We start from the raw sequence: 23062 nt of genomic DNA on the forward strand, positions 1-23062 counted from the left end.
TTTTGGTAGACAATGTTGCATCAGGATTAACTGTCCGCTTCAATGCTGTTAGGCAGTTGGCAGAAAAAAATTGGTTTCTTGTGAAAATATCTCACAATGTCCAAAAGTGACATGGAGAGAAAAGCTTTATCTTTATCAGAGTAATACTATATTCTGCTCACCTTAATGGTGATGATTTTGGAAAAGAAATGCAACATTTACCCTAGGTACATAAAGCAAATTTTGTAAGTGCACAGTTAAAGCCACTCTTGAACTTGTTAACAGAGGACAAACTTGGTGACTTGTTTCCAAATGTTTGTATTAGCTTAAGAATACTATTAACAATTCCAGCAACAGTAACTTCTGGAGAGAGGTCATTTAGTAAACAAGCTAATTTAGAATATTTAAGGTCTACAATGTCTCAGGAACATCTTGTGGATTTGGCCAGGCTAAGTATTGAATCATATATGGTCAAAATACTTAATTTTCATGTTGTGAATTGAAATTTTTCACAAAAAAAGACTTAAATAGTAAGTTTATCATCTTTTGATTACCTGATCTGCATTGCAATATAAAAGGATGTTTCAATGTGAATTTTATTTCATTATCTGTATTGTAGCAAAAACAAGATGTTCAAATCAAATGTGCTTTCTCATCTCTGATCCTCTTTTATTTATATATATTTACTTATATTTATCATGGAGGAATAATTTCCAAGGGAGCATAAGAGCATTAAGTCTTAAATACAGAAAATGAAGAAGGGAGGGGGCCCCAAAAGAAACTTCATACCCCCTGATAAAATTCCTCTCTGTGTAACCCAGTTCTGATACCTATAGTGCAATCCTTCACCCAGTTTATATCAGCTAAAGCCATTTGGTCGCAGGTCTTACTAAAATCAAGGGGTATAATAAATATGGAAGGTATACCTACAGAATGTTTTCCACTCCTATCTTCTGCACACCTTTATTTTTTTCTTTTTAATTTTTAAATTTTTATAATTATATCAGTTATAATCCTCTCCGATCACATAACGAAAAAAGAGAAAAGTAGTAATTACCTATAAATAGTTACACTTCCAATAATTTTCTTATCTATAGTATACTAATAATATTTAAACATTTATATATATTTGTTGCGGGTTTTTCGGGCTCTTTGGCCGTGTTCTGAAGGTTGTTCTTCCTAACGTTTCGCCAGTCTCTGTGGCCGGTATCTTCAGAGGACAGCACTCTGTGCTCTGGTGTAATTGGCTTTGGGAGTGCAGTGTTTGTGGCTGTGAGATAGGCTTTTGTCTTTTTCTGTAGATGGGTGATTAGCATGTATTGTTGTGGGTGTATTATTGTGCTAAGGAGAAGAGATTATCTGTTCCTGTGGTTGATGGGTGTCATTAGCTGGTCTTTTGTGTGTAGTGATCTCTGGTCCTTGTGGCTGGGTAGAGTTTGTTGACCTTCTGCACGCTGTATTTTTGAGAGCTGGGAGCCAAGTTTTGTTGAGCTTCACACCTCTTTTTTGTTGAAGTTTTGCTGGTGCTTGTGGATTTCAATGGTTTCCCTGTGCAGTCTGGCATAATGATTGCTGGTGTTGTCCAGTATTTCAGTATTTTGGAATAGAATGTCATGTCCAGTTTGTTTCAGGGCATGTTCAGCTACTGCAGATTTTTCTGGTTGTTTTAGTCTGCAGTGTCTCTCATGTTCTTCGATTCTGGTGTTGATGCTTCGTTTTGTGGTTCCAATATATACGTGGCCACAACTGCAAGGTATACTTCTGCAATGGTGAGGGAGTCCCTTCTGTCCTTTGCTGACCGTAAAATTTGTTGTATTTTTGTGGTGGGCTTGAATACTGTTTGTAGGCTGTGTTTTTTCAAATGTTTCCCCATGCGGTCCGTGACACTCATCAACCACAGGAATAGATAATCTCTTCTCCTTAGCACAACAATACACCCACAACGATACACACTAATCACCCATCTACAGAAAAAGACAAAAGCCTATCTCACAGCCATAAATACTGCACTCCCAAAGCCAACTACACCAGAGCACACTGTGCTGTCCTCTGAAGATGCCGGCCACAGAGACTGGCGAAATGTTAGGAAGAACAACCTTCAGAACATGGCCAAAGAGCCTGAAAAACCCACAACAACCATTAGATCCCGGCCGTGAAAGCCTTCGCAAATATATTTATATATTTTTTAATTCTAACCCTACAGTTATTCAAACTAACCAGTATTTCAGCCGATTTTCCATTTGATCTCCTGCACCAGAAGTCAACAAGGGATACCATACTTCCATAAATTTATCTTGTTTTATTTCACCTCTATAGAGTTTAATGCAATAGGTCTGTTTTTCCAACAGAAGCAGTCTCCATATTCTGTTCTTAAATCTTTGCAAGGACATGTCCTGAGTGTCCTTCCAGTAATGGGCAATTTCATTACGGGTTCCTCCTAATATAATCACAATTAGTTCTTTATTCAGTGTTTTCGTTCCCTCCCATAAATAACGAAAAAAGGAGCACAGTTTCATTTGAAATTATTTTTCTTTTGTTATACTTCCCAACCACTTAATTACCTCAGACCAGAAAATTTCCACTCTTGAGCATATTAACCACATATGTTCCAGAGTTCCTTTATTCCTACACTTCCTCCAACACATGTCTGATATTCCTTTATTTATTCTATTTAATTTTACAGGGGTACAAGTACCATCTGTGCACTACTTTTAACAGTTTCTTTAGATTGAGATTATACTGATTTGTAAGGTTAAGAAGTCCATATTCTTTCCCATGTGTTTCATTCTAACATCTGTTTTAAAATTTGTCTCCCAAACTATCTTGGATGCCATATTGTCTCCAAGTTGTTTATCTATAATACTTTTATAAATTACTGAAATTAACCCTGTTTTCTTTTTATTCCCTATCCCTATACAATATTTATCTATTTCTGTTAATGGTTTATTTGAACCTGGTGTTTTATGCAGCTGAGTTGTCAAATTTCTAATTTGTGTTATCTGATACCAATTAGCTACTACAGTCAACTCTCGACTTACGAACAGCTCTACATATGAACATTTCGACTTATGAATCGCTCTACTAGGGAAAAAGCTTTGCTCCCACCCCCCGCAGCAAAGCACCGCTTGCAGAGGCTTCCCCGGGTGCTTTTCCACTGCCTTTTCACCTGCTGAGCAAGCTCAGGGAAGCCTCTGAGATGAGACCCAGCGCCAATCAGCTGAGAGGTGGGGAGAGGGGGCGGGGGAGCGGAGAAGAGCACAAAATGACTGCTACCAAGGCACTGTGTTGGTAGTTTACCAGAAGGTGAGACACAAATTTAAATAATAAATCAGTAAGGTTCAATGAATACAGAAGTGTTTATTTCTGAATAAACATGCATAGAACAATTAGGCAGAACTACTGTAACTCATGCAGTCTATGGTTTTATTTGGAGATTGGCCACTTCCCAGATTCACTAATAGTAGTTTTATAAAACTGTGGTTCATACTATTCATTATTGTTTTCATCTTTCCCATGTGCTATAAGAATAACAAATTACATTTTTGCTTAAAAAATATTCAACATACTAAAGTGCTGGTTCATGCATAACTGTTATTTAGTGCAAGCTTAATTCAGTCAGTCCAGTACTACAGACTTTTGGATCTATACATGCACCTGAATCCAACCACAGGTCGGATACATACTCATACTTAGAGTACAATTATGGGAATCAATTATCTACTCCATGAAGAATATGTTTCTGTGAGGGTGGCCTCACAGAAAACAAATAAGACAATATGTTTTATATTTATGAATCACTTTTCTATTAATACCACAGTTCCCCCTGAATAGAAAAACATAAAACAACAATTCAGTGTAAGAATAAATAAAACAAAAATTTAAAATGTATGTGTGTGTAGACATTATGTTCTTATATTTTGTTGACTTTTGTTGCATTTTATTGTTTTCATTAGCTACATTGCAGAGGATGTGGAAAGGTGGGATAGAAGTATTTTAATTAAATAAAATGGCCATCCTGATTAATTTCCAATGAGACACACTGACAACATATTATACCTTTTCACTTTTTAGATTTACCTATTTCCCAATTCAAAAATATTCTTAAATGTGTTTGCACTCCCGTTATTCCTCAAACAAAAAGTAAAGAACTGCTGTGTAGTTATAAGAACATGTAATCTCCAAATAAATTTGAAGCTTTTAAAACATTTTGTCTCATTTCCTGTGATAGGCTTATATAATACAGTTATTTCTGTTTGTATTTCCCTATGAAGATTCAAGTTGTTTGTTTAATGTACTGTATTTAAAATATTTTACCCACATTTCTCCTTAAAAGTGCCCAAGTTGGCTTAAATAATTAAAAAGACAATATTTAAAAACTAAAAACAGCAAGCATACAATTACTAAAAAGAAATATATTCAAAACAGTAAATAAAATCTATACTAAAAAGACATTTAAAAGGAATAGAGCACAACAGTCCATTTAAAAAAAAACCTTCTCAGACAGCCAGTCATTAGAGGAAAGGCCACCTGCTTGCAGAAAGACAGTAAAGCTGGGGCGAGCCTGGCTTCCCATGGGAGGTAGTTCCTTCTCTCTCCCCCAAGTGCACCTGTGAGGGCGGTGGGGCTGAGAGAAAGGCCTCCCCTGATGATCTTAACCCCTGGGTAGGCTCACAGAGGGACACGGACACTACAACTTTTTGATCAGAGCCAGACCGGGCCGTGGAGAGAGACCTCCCCCACACCCCCACAGCCTGTTTGCACCTGCGTGCCCAAGCGCTGCACCACCCTTTGCGCATGCGCACAAACACGCACCCACACTTCACACTTGTGCACAAGCACACACACGCGCGCCTTCGCACAAGCACAGGGGTCCGCAGGGCTAAAAAGGTTGGGGACCGTTGTTTTAGAAAACTTGGAACCAGGTTGTTTAGTGCTTTATAGGTTAAAAACAGCATTTTGAATTGTTCCCGGAAACAGATTGGTTGCTGTAATAGGACTGTTTTCAAACAGTTTTCAAAGGCGACCCCAAGTAGATCACATTTCATCCAGGATGTAGCTAAGGCTGTTTTACTATTAAAAATATCTTGCTTGTACTAATCCAAAGCCAGGAGCCATTCTAACAATAATATAATCTTCTGTAAATAACATTTCTATGCAGAACTATATTATGAACGTTTCTGTAGGAATCTCAACAACAGTTTTTGGAAATCCAAAACGGCCAATATTATATACAACTCTCTTCCCTCAAAGCAGGAGACTGTCTGCTTCCATTCACTGAAAATCTACATCTCCAGAAGAATTTGTGTCCGAAACATCATGGAAGTCAAATTATGTTTTGTTTTCAATCCTATTTTAAACAAAATAAAAGTAATTTTAACACTGAATAAGCTTGTTGTGATCCTTTTATGTATTTGAAGCAGCAAGTTTAATCTGCCCAACTGTTGCTCTTCTATACTGTAATCTATATTGCAAACATCCTGCTATTCACTATATAAATAAAAAGTCACTAGTTCTCTGACTTGTATCAAGGAATTTGATATTAAAATCAGATTTAAATTTTAACTCCTGGGAAGAAAGATTACTCACATAAAAATAGAGATGTAGAGTATATATGTAAGTGGAAGAATAAGAACAGACAAACAGAAGCTAAAGCATGCACTCATAGTCTTACTAAATTCCCAGGGAAACTATTTACATTCAGTGTCATTAGAGCCTAGGATGGACTTTAAAGAAGAAAATAGTATCTGGAGATGTGTTAATCTGGGGGGAAATAAAGCTAGTAGATTTGAAAATTCATCACAGCATGACCTAGTGTGAATTGCTTTGCACATCACCTGAAACAATGAAATGTTATTCCCAGTTGACAGGCCAACAGATGCAAAGAATGTTCAGTAAAGTAGTAACAGAGATGAAATGCAAGGCATATATACTACACTACACGGTTAAGGCCACCAGCTTATAATAACTTACTGAACTCAATAGGAGTTACTTTTGCATGGAACTGTCTGGAATATCACCACAAATGCACGCAAAATAAGGTCAAAGCAGTACCACGAAGTCCTGGATGAAGCAGGTCTCAGAGCGCCTGGTTCACCTGGGCTGTATGCACAACCGCTGGACGGAGCCCCGCAGGGCAAGCAGAGGAGGCTTTCCTCTCTCCCCCCCCCGCCCCCCCAGGGAGGGAGAGGGAGGGAGAGAGAGGGGGGGCGGCGGGCGAGCGCTTCTAGGCCTCGTGGCCGCACACACACACACGCACACACACAAACAACGGCGGGAGCTGATGGAAGCAGTAACGCGGACCATAGACCACTTGGATGCCATTTTCAACGCCCTCGTTAGCTTTTTCTAACAAATCGCCCGTCTTCACCACAGTACCTGAGACAGAAAGAATCCTTAGCCCAGTCTTCTCCTTGCATTGATTTTCTACTTGCAGAAGTGTTGCGCGTATACGTGTCTTCAGAAAAGATTTAAAATGGCATCTCCTTCTTTCTCCCTCCCTCCCTCCCTCCCGCCCGCCCCTCTCTCCCGGCAATGTGAACGCGGTTCGTGCCATCACGTCTAGACTCCTCCACCGCCTGAGCCGGCCGCTGTCAAGTCACGGGGCGAGGATTGTCGCCCGAACAAGGCAAACCAGGGCGGGCCGGAGGCAGAGGCAAAGGCAGCTACCGGCGAGGCTTCACCCGCTCAAGCCTTCGCCCCTCTCCTTGCCCTTCCTCTCCCGAAACGGCTCTTGGAAAGGATCGAGGCACAAAAAAGAAACCGGCCGCCAACAGACCTTGGACAGCAGCAGCGAACGGCTCCTTCCGCCGTTTGCACCTGTCGCCCCGGCCCAGCTCCCCTTCAGCGCCGCCTCCGGCTCACAGGGGAGAGTGGGTGGGTGGCGGGGGGAGAGAGAAGATGTCCTCCCAAGGGACGGAAGGTGAAGGATGAAGGAAGGACTAAGGCGGGAAAGCCGGGAGCGCGGATCCGCGGCCGCGAGTCGCCTACCTCGCAGAGCACCCAAGCAGCAAATGCACACTACGGCAACCTCCCTTGCGCCTCTCGCCTCAGCGCTGCAAGGGGAACGCGCCGCCCCTTCTTCTTCGCCGCCGCCACACCAGCACCGCAAGAATTCAGACTGCGGCGGGGGTTGCCCTCCTCGGCCCTCTGTCCCCGCTTCGCTCCTAGCGGTCTCTGCCTTCGCTTGCCTGCTTGTGCGCCGGCCCGAGTTAGGGGGAGGCGGGGGAGGGGGGCTGAAGCGCTCTCCTCTCTCTCTCTCTCGCTCTCTCTGCCAGACCCGCCTGGAGCGATCCCCCTCGCGCCGCGCCGCGCCGAGCGCTCCCTCCTCCCGGCGCTGCCTCGCTCCTCTGCTTCCTCTGATTGGATTTAGAGGGAGCGGCGCGCGGGGGGGGGGAAGCAGCGAGAGGAAGAGGGGGAGGAGTCGAGGGAAAAGAAGCCCCGTGATCGCTCGCACGCAAGCGCGGCAGCGGCTACGCGAGAGTCCCGCCTTTGTCCGGGCGCAGAGCCACCGGCCGGCGAAGGCGGAATCGTTTGTTCTCTGGCAGCGGGGGTGGGGGTGGGGGTGGGGGTGGGGGCTGCCTGGTCTGTAGCTCCTTTTCGACCCTGGAGCTGGTCGGGTCAGCGGCTTGGCCGAGAGTACAAAAGCACACGCAAGAGTATAGGACGCTGCATATATTGCTGGGAACTGTGGGCGTGCCTAGAAATACAGCCTGCTGTCCCGAGGGCCGTTGCCGACTCCTTGGAGAGATGCTGGCGGTGACGCGCCCATCCTCGGAAGTGGCTCGGAAAGGGAGTTAGGGGGAGGGCTCCCGGGAGGCGAGATGTGTGTGTGGGGGGGGGGCTATTGGGGGGGGCAGACTGCCTTTGCCCGGTGCCTCCTGGAATCCTCTGGTTAGCTTGTGGCGGGTGAGGGTGAATCCGCTGTGGACTTCACTAAGTGGATTCCCGGTTCGCTTCAATGTATTGGTGATGAGGTGATGAAAGCCCTTCATGGAAGAATACTGAAAGTTGCACGTTTCAAGGACAGTCATCATCGCGTTAAAAAGATAAACCTTCTTGGGAATAGGTAAAACAAAACAAGCATTATAGCTTCTTCAATACTAACATTTATTTCAGTTTTAGAAGACGTCGCTGTTTTAGCCTGTGCAAGCATGTGAGGCAAAATCGAAAGGGAAAAACAAACGCCTGGTTAACTACCAGTACTTTGCAGCTGCAGTTTAGACCATTGCCAGTTTAGACCAGTGCCATAGATTGCCAACAAGATTTTCCAGGGAGTGCCATAGATTGCCAACAAGATTTTCCAGGGAGTGCCATAGATTGCCAACAAGATTCTGGCCTCTACCTTTTTACTCTTGTGTTGATTCCATTGTCGCTGAAACCTAGTATCTACTGTACAGGGTAAGTTTTGTGGTGCATACGAAGTGAAAATTTGAATCGTGTAATGATCAGTGGTGTTTTTATATAAAATGTTGCTTATACTGTCCTATTGCACGGTAGCGTTGAGGGAACGTATTTATTGTGCAGACTAAACTAGGTTTAGGCCAAGCAGAAACAATATCTGTTTTGAACAAAGGCAAAATGGAGAGGTGTGGGTAAGCTCACGGCCTGTGCTTCTTTGTTTGGAGAACTGGATTGTAATCCTCATTCCACAGCTTCCTAAGCTGTATCCATAAAACAGCAACCAGACACTTGACTTTCATCTAACATAGCGGTCCCTAACCTTTTCGGCACCGCGGACCAGTTGTGGGGGGGACGGGGTCTGTGCGTGGGGAGCACCCCTCCATGCTCATGCGGATGCGCAAAGGGGCAGCGCCCACTCGTGCGGCATGCACACATTCGCACGAATGAAGGGGTGGGGCACTTGCACAGCATGTGCACAGGCAGACATGCGTGAAGGGGCTGTGCGGGGGGGGAGTCTGTGCAGGGGGTGAGAGCTGTCTCTGCAGCCCAGGCTGGCCATGGACTGGGCCGCGGACAGGGGGTTGGGGACCCCTGATCTAAGAGACAAGCCTGGCGAAACCCATCTCGCCAAGAACTGCTGGACTTAACATCTAAGAGCAGCTTTCCTGGTTAAATCCATCTTGCCATGTATATTTAGACTTTAGATTTTGGACACTAATGTGGTGAAGTGGTGTTTTAATTCATGAAAGCTCATTTATTGTATGATGACTTTTTTAGTAGTCTATAAAGGCACTGCCTATTTTGCTTAAGGAAATATTGTGGATTTTTTCAGGGAAAGTGCCATAATCTCAGTCAGAAAGGTATTGCTGATGGCTTGTAATTCATCTTTATGTGGCATATTAAGCACCTCTACATCCATAGTGGTTACAATTAGGCCTTCTGGGAGGTTATGAATGGACTGTGATTTCCTCTGGAAATCAATTGTGTATCCCTTTAAAAACTAGAAGCAGTGATGGCTTATGATTTGATAATACAGACTGTGCCTTAACTCTTAATGCACAATTTTGTGGCATGCCATATGGCTGCCAGTTGGGGGCAATAACAAAACTCCCTGGAATATCCCCATGTTTTGAAGATCTTCTTTGTCCCAGGCAGGAACTGTGGAACAGAAGGGAGACAATTTAAACCTTGGAAATTGTTCACTGCCAGTCCTGCCAGACCTATATAGACAGCACTTTTCTGGCTTCATATCATTCCTCCTTAACATTCTGTGATTCCTGAAGCTTGTCCCATGGTGAAGTGGATCCTAAAGGATCCTAAAACTGGGGGTGCTCTAAGATGTTTTATATTGCCCTGAGATTGCTCTAGCACAGGGGTCTCCAAACTTTTGACCACGAAGGCCACACCGGACATTTTCAACATTTTTGAGGGCCAAAGGAACAGGAACGTGTGGCTGCATGCGCACATGGATGCACTCCATGCATGCCCCCCTGCGCGCACAGGCTGAAGGGAACTGGCCGTATAAAACAGTAAGGTGGGCTGGATGTAGCCTGCAGGCTGTGGTTTGGAGACACCTGCTCTAGCACAAAGATAATGGCATCTTTCTCATTCTGCTGCAAGACTTGGGCAACAGGATTTCAAAATAAAAATGTTCTCCCTAATAAACTAGATGCTTGAGTTTGGTCTTTTGGAGGAGGGTCAGAAATAACATTCGTCCATGCACTGGTAGTCTTAAATTTTGACTACTGCCTTGAATCATAAAGTGTACTTAGTTTTTCACACATGGCTTCTACATTTTGGCTTTATTTTTGTAAAATAAAATAAAATCATGACATGATGCAACATGCCATGTGTTGTTGGTTATCTGAGGTTGTATTTACCTAATGCTCAGACTTGCTAAGGACCAGATGATTTTTATTATGTCCTGATACGTGAAACCATAGAATTCAAAGCAGGTGTACTTTCTTTTTCACATGACTGTAGTTCTGAAAACAAATTCCATGTAATACTTTATGTTTAAGAAGGTTATTGTTTAAGTTTAATAAAGTTAATTGTGTTTGTACAACCTATACAAGTACAGAAAGACAAAGAACAAAAAAAAAGAACAAGAAACAAATACAATGATCAAGCGTAGAAGGTTATTGAGAAACTAAAATGAAGAAGACAACCAGAATAGTAAGAAGTTTAGAAACCAAGCCCTATGAGAACACTTTGAGAGAACTTGGCATGTGTGGTGCCCAATCACATTTAAATGCATTATATATGTGGTTTGGTAAGTATATGATGGGAAGGTATGAGTCAGAAGCATGGGATGTTTATAAGAGTGGTTCTGATTGGCCAGGAGAGAAGCTGGATAAGGAGTATGTGTGTTTTAGAATGATCAGTTTTGTGTCTGATGCAGTGGAGTTTGTGTATGGAGAAGGTAGTTTTGGAGTCTGGTATTTGAGAGAGGTCAGAGAGAAAAATAGGGAGGGGGAGAGAGAGGTAATAAAGGATTGTGTTGATTGTATTTAAAGCCTAAACTGTTCTTTTTAACAGTTATTTTAATAAAATCATCTTTGTTTTATTCAACCTGAATGATGCTTACTGCCTGATGGCTGACTGTGGACAGTGTTGTAAGGACTTCAGTGAAGGCCTAAATAGACACACAGGAACAGTTAAAACTTGGTGGCAGCAAAAGAGGAAGAGAGGAAATAAGTGAAGATGTGATGATTTAAACAGACCATCACCTCAGTAGTCAGTTGACAAAACAGGGAGCTTTGGCATCAGTATCAGAGGGAAAGGGTGTAAGAGGGTTTTGAGTCTGATGAAGACTGAGACAGTATGATTTGTTGTTGTTTAGTCACTTAGTCGTGTCCGACTCTTCGTGACCCCATGGACCAGAGCACGCCAGGCCCTCCTGTCTTCCACTGCCTCCCGGAGTTGGGTCAAATTCATGTTGGTAGCTTCGCTCACACTGTCCAACCAGTGTCATCCCCTTCTCCTCTTGCTTTCACACTTTCCTAACATCAGGGTCTTTTCCAGGGAGTCTTCTCCTCTCATGAAATGACCAAAGTATTGGAGCCTTAGCTTCAGGATCTGTCCTTCCAGGGAGCACTCAGGGTTGATCTCCTTCAAAATGGATAGGTTTGTTCTCCTTGCAGTCCAGGGAACTCTCAAGAGCCTCCTCCAGCTCCACACTTCAAAAGCATCAATTCTTCAGTGATCAGCTTTCTTTATGGTCCAGCTCTCACTTCCATACATCACTACAGGAAAAACCTAGCTTTGACTATGCATACTTTTGTTTGCAAGGTGATGTCTCTGCTTTTTAAGATGCCGTCGAGGTTTGTCATCGCTTTCCTCTCAAGAAGTAGGCATATTTTAATTTGGGGGCTGCTGTCACTATCTGCAGTGATCATGGAGCCCAAGAAAGCCATGTTCAAATATTTGAATGTCTGTTACATGGAAGATGGAGCAAGCTTGGGTTTCCTGTTTTTTGTTTTGTTTTTAGCTCAAGAGAATAGAATCAGAAGTAATGGATTTGAATTACAATAATGGAGATTTTACCTAGACATTAAGAACTACTTCTTGACAGTAAGGACCGTTCAACAGTGGAATAGACTGCCTTGGAGAGTGGTGGACTCCCATTTGGTGGTAGTTTTTAAACAAAGGTTGGATGGGCACCTGTCAGGGATGCTTTAGCTGTGAATTTCCTGCACTGAGAGAGGACTTCCCTTCATTTGGTGCCCCTTCTAGCCCTATAATTCAGTAATTCAGTGTTGGTTGCTCTTTTTATCACTTAGATTCAACTCTCCACCATTAGCTTGGTTCAGGCAATTCAAATGCAGATTCTGATCTTAAAAAATGATCATGTATATATACATAAATTACATATATGTACATAAATATTTGAATTTCATATTTTTCTATTTGACTTTAGGGAAACAATAAATGTGTTTACCTAGTGAATCATGGGGCATGCTAAAATTAAACCTAGTCCTTTCAGTTGAAAACATCTTTTCATTTTTCCTGTTTAATTTAACAAGAGCTAAAAATGCTTACTTTGAATGAAATATGCTATAAGTGTTCAGTATTTAAGTACAGTGTGTGCAGTGATGCCTCGACTTACAGCCAATTCAAGTTACAACCAGCTCCGGCTGCAAAATTTTGCTCCAACTTGCGACTGGAGCTTCGAGTTAGGGACAAAAAAGGCAGGGGGAATTCAAATTGCTAACCATTGGTGGCGAAGAGGCTGCTTCTTTGTAGCTCTTTCGCCCCAGTGATCAGAGCAGTGGTTGGGGAATGGGTAATTTACCCCAAATGGGGTAAAAATGAAAACCCTAGGGGTAATGAGCAGAGTGCTAACCCCCCACACACCCTCATGCCCCACCCCTGCAGCTGAACCTCAAACTGTAAGCCACTTCTCCCTGCTACATTCCTTGGTTGCGGCAGTTGTAGATCAGTTCTTTTAGAGATCGGAGATAAACCGGCTTTATTGTTTACAACTGTAGAACAGCCCAGGGCAGTCAATCTGGCTTGTGAATGACTACTTCCCCTGTAGCTGAATAAGGCGGGAAGGAAGGTGTGAGAGAAGAAAGGCTGGATTCATCAAGCTTGTTTAAAGGTAAGATTGTAGAAAATTTAGGGAGCGAGGGTGGGCATATGTGTGTGAGAGAGTGACTTTCATAAAGCCATGAAAAAAGGAGGTAAGTACAAGGAAAGTAGGTTCTGATTAAGGCAGGAAGGTGCAAGAGAGGGACCGGGTGGTTTCATCAAGATTGTTTAAACGTAGTGAGAGGAAATAGACACACTGAACTGAAGCAACTGATTGTTGAAAATTGTGTGTGTGTGTGTGTGTGTGTGTGTGTGTGTGTATGAAAGGGGGGGGAGAGAAAGAGACTCCATGAAAAAAGCAACCTTCAAAATTTAGCTCTGCAGTTTCTGCTGAGAAGAGCAAGTACAGTGGTGCCTCGCTTAACGAGCGCACCGTATAATGACGAATCCACATAGTGATCCCGTTTTCGGGATCGCTAAGGTGGAGGCATAGCGTCAGTCCCAGTGGGCAAAACTCGCATAGCGAAGATCGGTAAGCGTTTCGCTTACCGATCTTCGCTTTGCGACGCCCGCAGATCAGCTGTTTGGCGGTTTCAAAATGGCCGCCGGACGCCCAGAATGGCCACGCGCAGTGTTTTCGCGCCCTCCCCTCGCTTACCGAGGGCACGAAAATGGCTGCCGGACCCTGGAAACTTCGCTAAACTGTGAGTTTTGTGCCCATTTGGAACACATTAAACAATGTTTAATGCGTTCCAATGGGCTTCCCTGTTCCGTTTAGCAAAGTTTTCACATAGCGAAGGTTAATCCGGAACGGATTAACCTCGCTATGCGGGGCACCACTGTACTTCAAGATTCTGTTTAGATGCTGAATTTGTACTGGGCAAAACTGGAATATTTAGAAGAGTCTCTCTAACAGCAAACACCTAGTAAAAGACAACCAACACAGCTGGGACTAGATGTCCGAAGTGTGTAGCAATTGTGTTCCTCTATTTCTCATCCCCAAAGCAGGCAAGAGTATCATAGTTTATTCCCCAAATCTGAATCCCTATCTCTCTGCTTCTGGTCCTGCGTTGACTGTAACACCAAACGAAAGGTCTTACAAACAAAGACTATGGCTTTCTTTATTGAGTCAATCGATCTCGTGCATTCTTCCTCTTTTCCTACTGTATTGCACTTTTTCCTCCATTGCTGCCTTTCCAGTGAGCTTGTCTTCTCATAATGCCACTGTAGTACAATACACTTTGTTTGGTTATTTTAGGTTCTAGTGAAAGTCCACACTTAATTTGCTTTACTTATCTCTCTGACAAGTCAAGCTATCTGTAAAACTCTTTTCCAACACTACATTTCAAATAAGTGAAATGTGTGTATACACTTTATGTAGTGTGTAAAATGTGTATACACTGTGTATTATGTCAGTTATTGGTCTCATAAATGAGAGCAAAAACCACGAAACAGGAAAATCCAGGCTTCCTTCACTCCCGATTGAAGTTAACTGCTTGAGTCAAACACAGTTCCGGGACATGAACTCTTGGAAAACCTGCATTTAAGTATGTTTCGATTTTACTAAAAAGAAACCACTTAATACCGTATCTTTACTGTTCAATGACTCAATTTTGGTAACGTAAGGCCAAATTCGTTATCTATAGGGAAACTGTTCTGTTCAAAGGACTAGAAAGGCCAATTATTCAACAATATGAATTTATTTAAGTGAATAAAGAAAACATTTCTCTACAGTTTCATTTCTAAACAACAGCATAACGTTTCAGCACCTTCTATAAAAATTAACTATTGAACAAAACAAAATCTAAACTATAAACTAAGGAAAACAAACGATATTCTTACGCAGTCCATATTGTTAAATCAGGTTCCTTCGTCTGGATCAAAGATATTCAACGCCATGTTTTCAGATACCCAAAACTCTCTTCTTCCCTTTTCTCTCCAGCTGCAGCGATAAGGTTGGCGACATGAAGCTGAAAATAACTACTAGTAATTTTCCAGAACTTAGCCTGTGTCAGACTCAAAATGGATTTCTCTATGGTTAAAACATGACTACATAACCCATCTCCAATTAGAAAAATACACTTCATCACATATTAAAAGTCTGTAGTCCTATATATAGCTGCTTTTCTGAGGGTGGTTTACTTTGGAGGAAACCAGTGTAGGATTTCAAGGTACTTAATAAGCTTTCTAAATATTGTTGTTGTTTAGTTGTTAAGTCGTGTGCTATTCTTCGTGACCCTATGGACCAGAGTGTAAGCAGCCCCTTATCTCCAAAGAGATTTATGGGGGTGCCGGAGACTGGGATGAGTCCGAAATCCAGACAAACCTCTGACTGCTGAGCAGAGCCACTTAGGTCTCAGCAAGGTCCTGTCTAAACTTCTTCTTCAAAAGCCGATCTCCTTTATTAAGAAAGCAACACACACAGACAAATCCATGAGTTATACTCAGAATAATCTGGCTCTAAATCTTTGGTAGCAAACACACATGGCCAATTAGACATTCAGCTAGTCTGTACAAGGACTAATGCATGCAGATCAAATCATTACTGCTTTATTGAAAAGAATTGCTTTAGTAAAGGTTTCAGTTGATAGTAAAATAGTTCAGTAGGTACATTTTCATATCAAGACAAACGGAATACTCCCCTCCCCACTCCAGCTGGAAAAATAAAGAAATAGAATTATGCTAACTAATAAAAAGCATAACACAGTCCATCTCACGTGTCTTGGGTCTTCATAGGCTGATGCTAGATGAAAACCAGTTGACTTCCATCAGTCCATGGTAGGAAAAATAGTCCATAGCAAAGCTACAATCCATTATGGGAAAAAGCACATGTCTGACCTTTCTCAGTCCAACTCCATCTTTTTTTTCAACTCCCTACCAACTTCCTTCTTCTTCCCAGAATTCTTCATAAGGAACACCCCCTCCTGGGTCTTGTTGTCCCACCTAACTTTCTCATGGAGCTTCAGTTGTTATCATACTTTGTGGCAGAATTATTTTGACTACGAAAGTCTCTGCTCTCTGCTCATCTTAGCAACGAGATAACCAGAGAGCGAAGCTTCTCTGAAACAGCATGAAAAACTTTCCTACTACAGAACAGACTTTAAATCAAGATGGATGCTATCGGGACAATCTTAGGACTACATATCCCATTCTAATACACATAAAAACACAAATCATCACACAGAGCACACCAGGCCCTCCTGTCTTTCACTGCCTCCCAGAGTTTGGTCAAATTCATGTTGGTAGCTTCGCTCACACTGTCCAACCATCTCATCCTCTGTCATCCCCTTCTCCTCTTGCCTTCACACTTTCCCAACATCAGGTTCATTTCCAGGGAGTCTTCTCTTCTCATGAGATGGCCAAAGTATTGGAGCCTCAGCTTTAATATCTCTCCTTCCAGTGAGCACTCAGGCTTGATTTCCTTCAGGATGGATAGGATTGTTCTTGCAGTCCGGGGGACTCTCAAGAGTCTCCTCCAGCAGCACAATTCAAAACCATCAATTTTTCAGCAGTCAGCCTTCTTTATGGTCCAGCTCTCAGTACATCTTCAGTACATCGCTACTGGAAAAACCATAGCTTTGACTATGCGGACCTTTGTCGGCAAGGTCATGTCTCTGGTTTTTAAGATGCTCTCGAGGTTTGTCATTGCTTTCCTCCCAAGAAGCAAGAGTCTTTTAATTTCATTGCTGCTGTCCCCATCCGCAGTGATGATGGAGCCAGGAAAGTAAAATCTGTCACTACCTCCATATCTTCCCCTTCTATTTGCCAGGAGGTGATGGGACCGGTGGCCATGATCTTAGTTTTTTTGATGTTGAGCTTCAGACCATTTTTGCGCTCTCCTCTTTCACACTCATTAAGAGGTTCTTTAGTTCCTCCTCACTTTCTGCCATCAGAGTGGTATCATCTGCATATCTGAGGTTGTTGATATTTCTTCCGGCAATCTTAATTCCGTCTTCAGATTCATCCGGACCTGCCTTTCGCATGATGTATTGTGTATATAAGTTAAATCTAGTTCTAACTGTTGCTTCCTGTCCCATGTATAGGTTTCTCAGGAGATGGATAACGTGGTCAGGCACTCCCATTTCTTTAAGAACTGGCCATAGTTTGCTGTGGTCCACACAATGAAGCAGAAGTAGATATTTTTCTGGAACTCTGGCTTTCTCCATAATCCAGTGCATGTTAGCAATTTGGTCTCTAGTTCCTCTGCCCCTTCGAAATCCAGCGTGTACTTCTGGGAGTTCTCGGTCCACATACTGCTGAAGCTTATCTTGGAGGATTTTGAGCATAAGCTTGCCAGCGTTGAAATGAGTGCAATTGTGCGGTAGTTGGAGCATTCTTTGGCACCTCCCTTCTTTGGGATTGGGATGTAGACTGATCTTTTCCCATCCTCTGGCCACTGCTGAGTTTTCCAAACTTGCTGGCATATTGAGTATAGCACCTTAACAGCCTCATCTTTTAAGATTTTAAATAGTTCCACTAGAATGCCATCCCCTCCATTTGCCTTGTTGTTAGCCATGCTTTCTAAGGCCCACTTTACTTCACTCTCCAGATTGTCTGGCTCAAGGTCGGCAACCAAACTATCTGGATTGTCCAGAACATCCAAATATTTCTTGTATAATTTCTCTGTGTATTCTTGCCACCTCTTTTTGATGTCTGCTGCTTCCGGAGGGTCCCTACCATTTTTGTCCTTTATCATGTCCATCTTTCCACAAAATGTTCCTTTAAAATCTCCAGTTTTCTTGAACAGATCTCTGATTTTTCCCCTTCTATTACTTTCCTCTATATCTTTGCACTGTTCATTTAAGAAGGCCCTCTTGTCTCTCCTTGCTATTCTTTGGAAGTCTGCATTCAATTTTCTGTAACTTTCCCTATCTCCCTTGCATTTAGCTTCCCTTCTCCTCTATGCTATTTCTGGGGCCTCATTGGACAGCCACTTTACTTTCTTGCATTTCCTTTTCTTTGGGATGGTTTTTGTTGCTGCCTCCTGTACAATATTACAGGCCTCCATCCATAGTTCTTCAGGCACTCTGTCCACCAAATCTGGTTCCTTCAATCTGTTCTTCACTTCCACTGTGTATTCATAAGGGGTTTGGTTTAGATTATACCTGACTAGCCCAGTGTTTTTTCCTACTCTCTTCAGTTTAAGCTTGAATTTTGCTATGAGAAGCTGATGATCAGAGCCACAATCAGCTCCAGGTCTTGTTTTTGCTGACCGTATAGAGCTTCTCCATCTTTGGCTGCAGAGAGTATAATCAATCTGATTTCGGTATTGCCCATCTGGTGATATCCATGTGTAGAGTCGCCTCTTGTGTTTTTGGAAAAGAGTGTTTGTGATGACTAGCTTGTTCTCTTGACAAAACTCTATTAGCCTTTGCCCTGCTTCATTTTGAACTCCAAGGACAAACTTAACTGTTGCTCCTTTTATCTCTTGACTCCCTACTTTAGCATTCCAGTCCCATATAATGAGAAAAACATCTTTCTTTGGTGTCAGTTCTTTTTTTAAATTATCTTTTTATTAACTAAAACATAAACATAAAATACACAAATCAAAATACAATATAACTGTGTCCCCACCACCATGGATGGGACCTCTTGCAATAATCTTCCTCCATCTATATTCTTCTTCTTCTATTGTCCTCTTCTCCAGAACTGGTAGGAAAAATAGTCCATAGCAAAGTTATAATCCATTATGGGAAAAAGCACGTGTCTGACCTTTTTCAGTCCAACTCCATCTTTTTCCAACCTCTTACCAACTTCCTTCTTCTTCCCAGAATTCTTCATAAGGAACACCCCCTCCTGGGTCTTGTTGTCCCACCTAACTTTCTCATGAGAGCTTGAGAGTTGTTATCATGTTTTGTGGCAGAATTATTTTGACTATGAAAGTCTCTGCTCTCTGCTCATCTTAGCAACGAGATAACCAGAGAGCGAAACTTCTCTGAAACATCATGAAAAACTTTCCTGCTACAGAGCAGACTTTAAATCAAGATGGATGCTGTCAAGACAATATTAAATGACTACAAAACCCATTCTAGCATCTCATAAAAACACAAATCATCACATTTCCTACTTTTAATTTATTTATAATCTCCCCAGTTTCCTTATCCGTAATCATCTGCTCCATCACATTTTTATCATTGTCTAAAATTTTCTTATTAAAGTTATTTTTAATATACTCTTCAATTTTTATTGTGGAAGGATTTTTACTACTATATAGAGTTTTATAAAACATTTGAAAAGCTTCAAGCTTCTCCTTTGTTTTATTACATCTTTTCCCCTTCATGTCCTGTATTACACCTATATTACTTTTATTCTTTTTTTTAGAAGACTCATTGGCTAATAATTTAGAATTCTTATTACTAAATTCGAAATAATTTATTTTTTTAAGTATATTAAATTTCTTTGTACCTTTTCCAAATGGATTCCTTCCAACTCCTTTCTCTTTGCTTGTAATTCTATTATTGCTTTTTAGCCCTAGTTTTTATAACTATCTTTTCTAATTCCTTTATATTATCTTCTAATTCCTGTATTCTTTTCCCCTGATTTTTCTTTAACATATATGACATTTTACATGCATACCCTCTTGCCACAGATTTCATTACATCCCATATTACCTTAGGTTGACCTCCCCCTTTCTCGTTTATTTCCCATGTTTCATATAAATCTTTTTGAAATTTTTCAATTAGGTTTGGGTTTCTAAATATACTTGTATCCATTCTCCACCTATTTACCACCTTATAATCACATTTAAACATCAGCTCCATTTTCACTCTGGCGTGATCTGAAATTTGTATACTGTAACATCAATGACTGTATCGTTTACTCTAGGCAACAAGTCCTTAGATACAAATATGTAATCTATTCTTGAATATGTGTTATGCACCTGTGAGTAAAAAGAGAATCTTCTTTCATCCCCTTTTAACTCTCTCCATACATCTTTCAAATCAGTTTTACTTATTAATCTATTAAAACCTGTAATTTTAGCCTTCCTTTCCCCAATCTGCAGCTTTGATTTATCTTTCGTCGAATCCATTACCATATTGAAATCTCCTGTTAATACAGTGGTGCCTCGCATAGCGAGGTTAATCCATTCCGGATTAACCTTCGCTATGCTGAAGCATCGCTGAACGGGGCAGCGATTTCTATTGGAACGCATTAAACATCGTTTAATGCGTTCCAAATAGGCCAAATACTCACCGTTCAGCGAAGCTTCAGGATGGCCGGCAGCCATTTTCGCGCCCTCGCCTCGCTTAACGAGGGCGCGAAAACGCTGCGCGCGGCCATTTTAGGCCATTTCCCGGCTTCCGGCGGCCATTTTGGCCGCCGAACAGCTGATCGGCGGGGGTCGTTTTGCGAAGATCAGTAAGCGAAACGCTTACCGGTCTTCGCAAAGCGAATTTTTCCCTATGGGAACAACGTTGTGCGATCGCATTAGCGATCCGAAAAAACGGATCGCTATGCGATTTAATCGTTATACGGTGCGCTCGTTAAGCGAGGCACCACTGTATTACTAACCCTTTCCTCAATTTCTCCAGCTTTCTCAATATATTGTCCCTCATTAGGTGCATACACATTTACAAGCGTGATCTCTTCCCCTCTCATTTTACCTTGTATTATCAAATATCTACCTTGAGTATCTTTTTCTATTTTTTCAATCTGAAATTCACACTTTTTTGAAATTAATATTGCCACGCCTCGAGACTTAGAGCTTCCAAATGATTTTTCATAAATTTGAATCCATTTACCTTTTAATTCATTGAAGCCTTCCTTTTTTGATGAGTTTCTTGCAGAAATACAATATAATTATTGCTTTTATTCAATAAATTCTGTATCTTAGCCCTCTTTGAATTGGATCCCAGGCCTTTTACGTTCCACGTTACAAAGTTAAATGTTTAACCATATTTCGATTTGTTTGTTATTATTTTTTTACTACTAATACTAGTCCTGATTGGTGTAACCGTCGCTCCCCTGATTACAAAAAAATAAAAATAAAAATAAACCTTTTAAATTCCTAATACATTTATCTACCTCGTGCTTCCCCACTACTAATATTTCTCCCCCCCCTGTACTCCGCAAAAATTCTTCAGGTCTTTTCCACTGACCCTGGGGGGGGGGGGAACATGTCTGTCTCAATCCGCTGCGACTCTCTCCCTATCTTGCCTTATAGTATTATATAAATCTATACTGTATTTTTTTATATCTACTATTACAACATACACAGGAAAAGCAATGTAAATATTAGTAATAATAGTAAAAGCAAAATATAAAAATATATATAAAGTGGTGCCTCGCATAACGATGTTAATTGGTTCCATTAAAAACATCGTTATGTGAAAACATTGTTAAGTGAAACACCATTTCCCATAGGAATGCATTGAAAACCGGTTAATGCGTTCCAATAGGAGCCTATTCAATACATTTCAATGGTGAAAAAAAATCACCAAAAATTCAAAAAGACTCAGAACGAAGCCAAATTACTTTAACGAATGTTTTATTAATGTGCACTAACGATTCCAAGCATTTTAAACATTTTTAAACATTTTAGAATATTTTTAAAATAGCGAAAACAGGGCTGTCAAAAAAAACGTTAAGCGAAACAGGGGACCTAAAACTGTCATCGTTAAGTGAAGCAAGGTCCCAAACATTGTTATGCAAAAATCCCCCATAGGAAACATCGTTAAGTGAGGCGGCAAAATTTCCAGCAAAGGCCATCGTTATGCAAATTCATCGTTGAGCGAGGCACTCGTTAAGCAAGGCACCACTGTATATAAAAAAACAAAGCATGAGAAGGGAATGTCAGTATCTAATTTTCATAATTTTTTAAAATGTTTCTTCCCAGATTTTTCCCATCTATATTTATACATCTATTTCCAATTTATTCCTCTATATTCGGTCTTCCCCTTTTTGTGTCCCATTTACTATTATCTATTCCCGATTATTCCTCCCCTTCTCTTTTATCTCCTTCACTGCCTAAAGTTACCCTCACTGGGTATTTCCCTTTAACTCTCATTATATCTTCTTCATATAATACCATTCCATTCTCATCCCTTCTTCCCTCCTTTTCTTTCTAGTTTACCCATTAATGCTTATCTTTTTCTACTAAAACGTAATGATACCAGAACCTCTCCATTTACCTCAATACATTTTACATTAAGTGTATTAACCTTTACTCCTTTGACTTTCCACGTCCCCTAGTCTTCCTTGGTTGTTTATGTTTTAGATAAATAAAAACTAAAAAAAACTTACAACTCAATTATGAGAAGTCTAAAAACAAAAATCATGGAAGTCTATTTGCAAAATCATGGATGTCACAGCCTAACCTCTTTGTGGGGAGTGCTTGGTCGGCGGATAGAGAGCAATTAGGGCAGGGGTTAGGGAACTTTTTTACCTTCCCCCCCCCCCCAAATTTATACATGCCGACATTACCCCCTTGATTTGAAATTCAGGAAATCATTATTTGAGTTAAAAATATTATTGAATCTACACAGGCTGTGTACCGAACTAGCAGGATGCACCAAATTTGATAAAGATGTGCACTATTTTTGCTGGAACACATTGCACTCCAGCCATGGTGTGGTATAGGGAGTAGTAAGGTGTCCAACATGCCAAGCAAGTTGCATTAATTTTTGCTAGCTCGCAGAGGATTTAATCATCATCAGCTGCTGCCAGAGTGGTGCTAGCAATTACATGCTTGCTAGAGACAGCCAACAGAATTGTGGGGGTGCCTTTCCCTAGCACTTTAATCATTCTATGTGTGGTGTGCAAAAAGGAACAAGCCAGGCTAATGGTCATGTCACTTACCCTGGTGCCACAGCCCAATATCAAAGGACCAGTGTAATTTTTTTATCATCATCAACGGAAAACTCAGCAGTGGCCAGAGGATTGGAAAAGATCAGTCTACATCCCAATCCCAAAGAAGGGAAGTGCCAAAGAATGCTCCAACTACCATACAATTGCACTCATTTCACACGCTAACAAGGTTATGCTCAAAATCCTATAAAGTAGGCTTCAGCAGTATGTGGACCGAGAACTCCCAGAAGTACAAGCTGGATTTTGAAGGGGCAGAAGAACTAGAGACCAAATTGCTAACATCCGCTGGATTATGGAGAAAGCCAGAGAGTTCCAGAAAAACATCTACTTCTGCTTCATTGAC

At 41.4% G+C, this 23062-nt stretch overlaps 2 protein-coding genes and 1 long non-coding RNA gene across 16 annotated transcripts in view; 1 reads left to right on the top strand and 2 right to left on the bottom strand.

The window, feature by feature from the left end:
• ADARB1 (adenosine deaminase RNA specific B1) overlaps positions 1-7097 on the bottom strand; it is a 134313-nt gene extending 127216 nt beyond the window's left edge. For 4 of the 11 annotated variants that reach the window (XM_078378483.1, XM_020809206.3, XM_072995016.2 and 1 more), the window contains exon 1: positions 6967-7072. Coding sequence is in view for 2 of the 11 variants with exons in the window: in XM_020809205.3 (XP_020664864.1) it covers positions 6355-6395 (41 nt within the window). In the remaining 9 variants the exon portion in view is untranslated. Of the gene's footprint in view, positions 1-6354; positions 6503-6966 lie in introns of those variants that run through there. The other 7 variants (XM_020809205.3, XM_072995055.2, XM_078378481.1 and 4 more) reach the window with 6 other exon arrangements.
• Positions 7098-7536: 439 nt separating this feature from the next.
• LOC140706060 (uncharacterized) overlaps positions 7537-23062 on the top strand; it is a 45766-nt gene continuing 30240 nt past the window's right edge. Inside the window, exon 1 of one of the 3 annotated variants that reach the window (XR_013537754.1) lies at positions 7537-12982. This is a non-coding gene — a long non-coding RNA (uncharacterized LOC140706060). The remainder of the gene's footprint in view (positions 12983-23062) is intronic. The other 2 variants (XR_012085792.2, XR_013537753.1) reach the window with 2 other exon arrangements.
• SLX9 (SLX9 ribosome biogenesis factor) overlaps positions 17866-23062 on the bottom strand; it is a 150456-nt gene continuing 145259 nt past the window's right edge. For both annotated transcript variants that reach the window (XM_072995907.2, XM_072995832.2), the window contains one exon: positions 17866-21670. In XM_072995907.2, coding sequence (XP_072852008.1) covers positions 21634-21670 — 37 coding nt within the window. In that variant the 3' untranslated portion in view covers positions 17866-21633. The remainder of the gene's footprint in view (positions 21671-23062) is intronic.

The sequence above is a fragment of the Pogona vitticeps genome, chromosome 1, assembly GCF_051106095.1.
Source record: "Pogona vitticeps strain Pit_001003342236 chromosome 1, PviZW2.1, whole genome shotgun sequence".
Classification (NCBI taxonomy): Eukaryota; Metazoa; Chordata; class Lepidosauria; order Squamata; family Agamidae; genus Pogona; species Pogona vitticeps.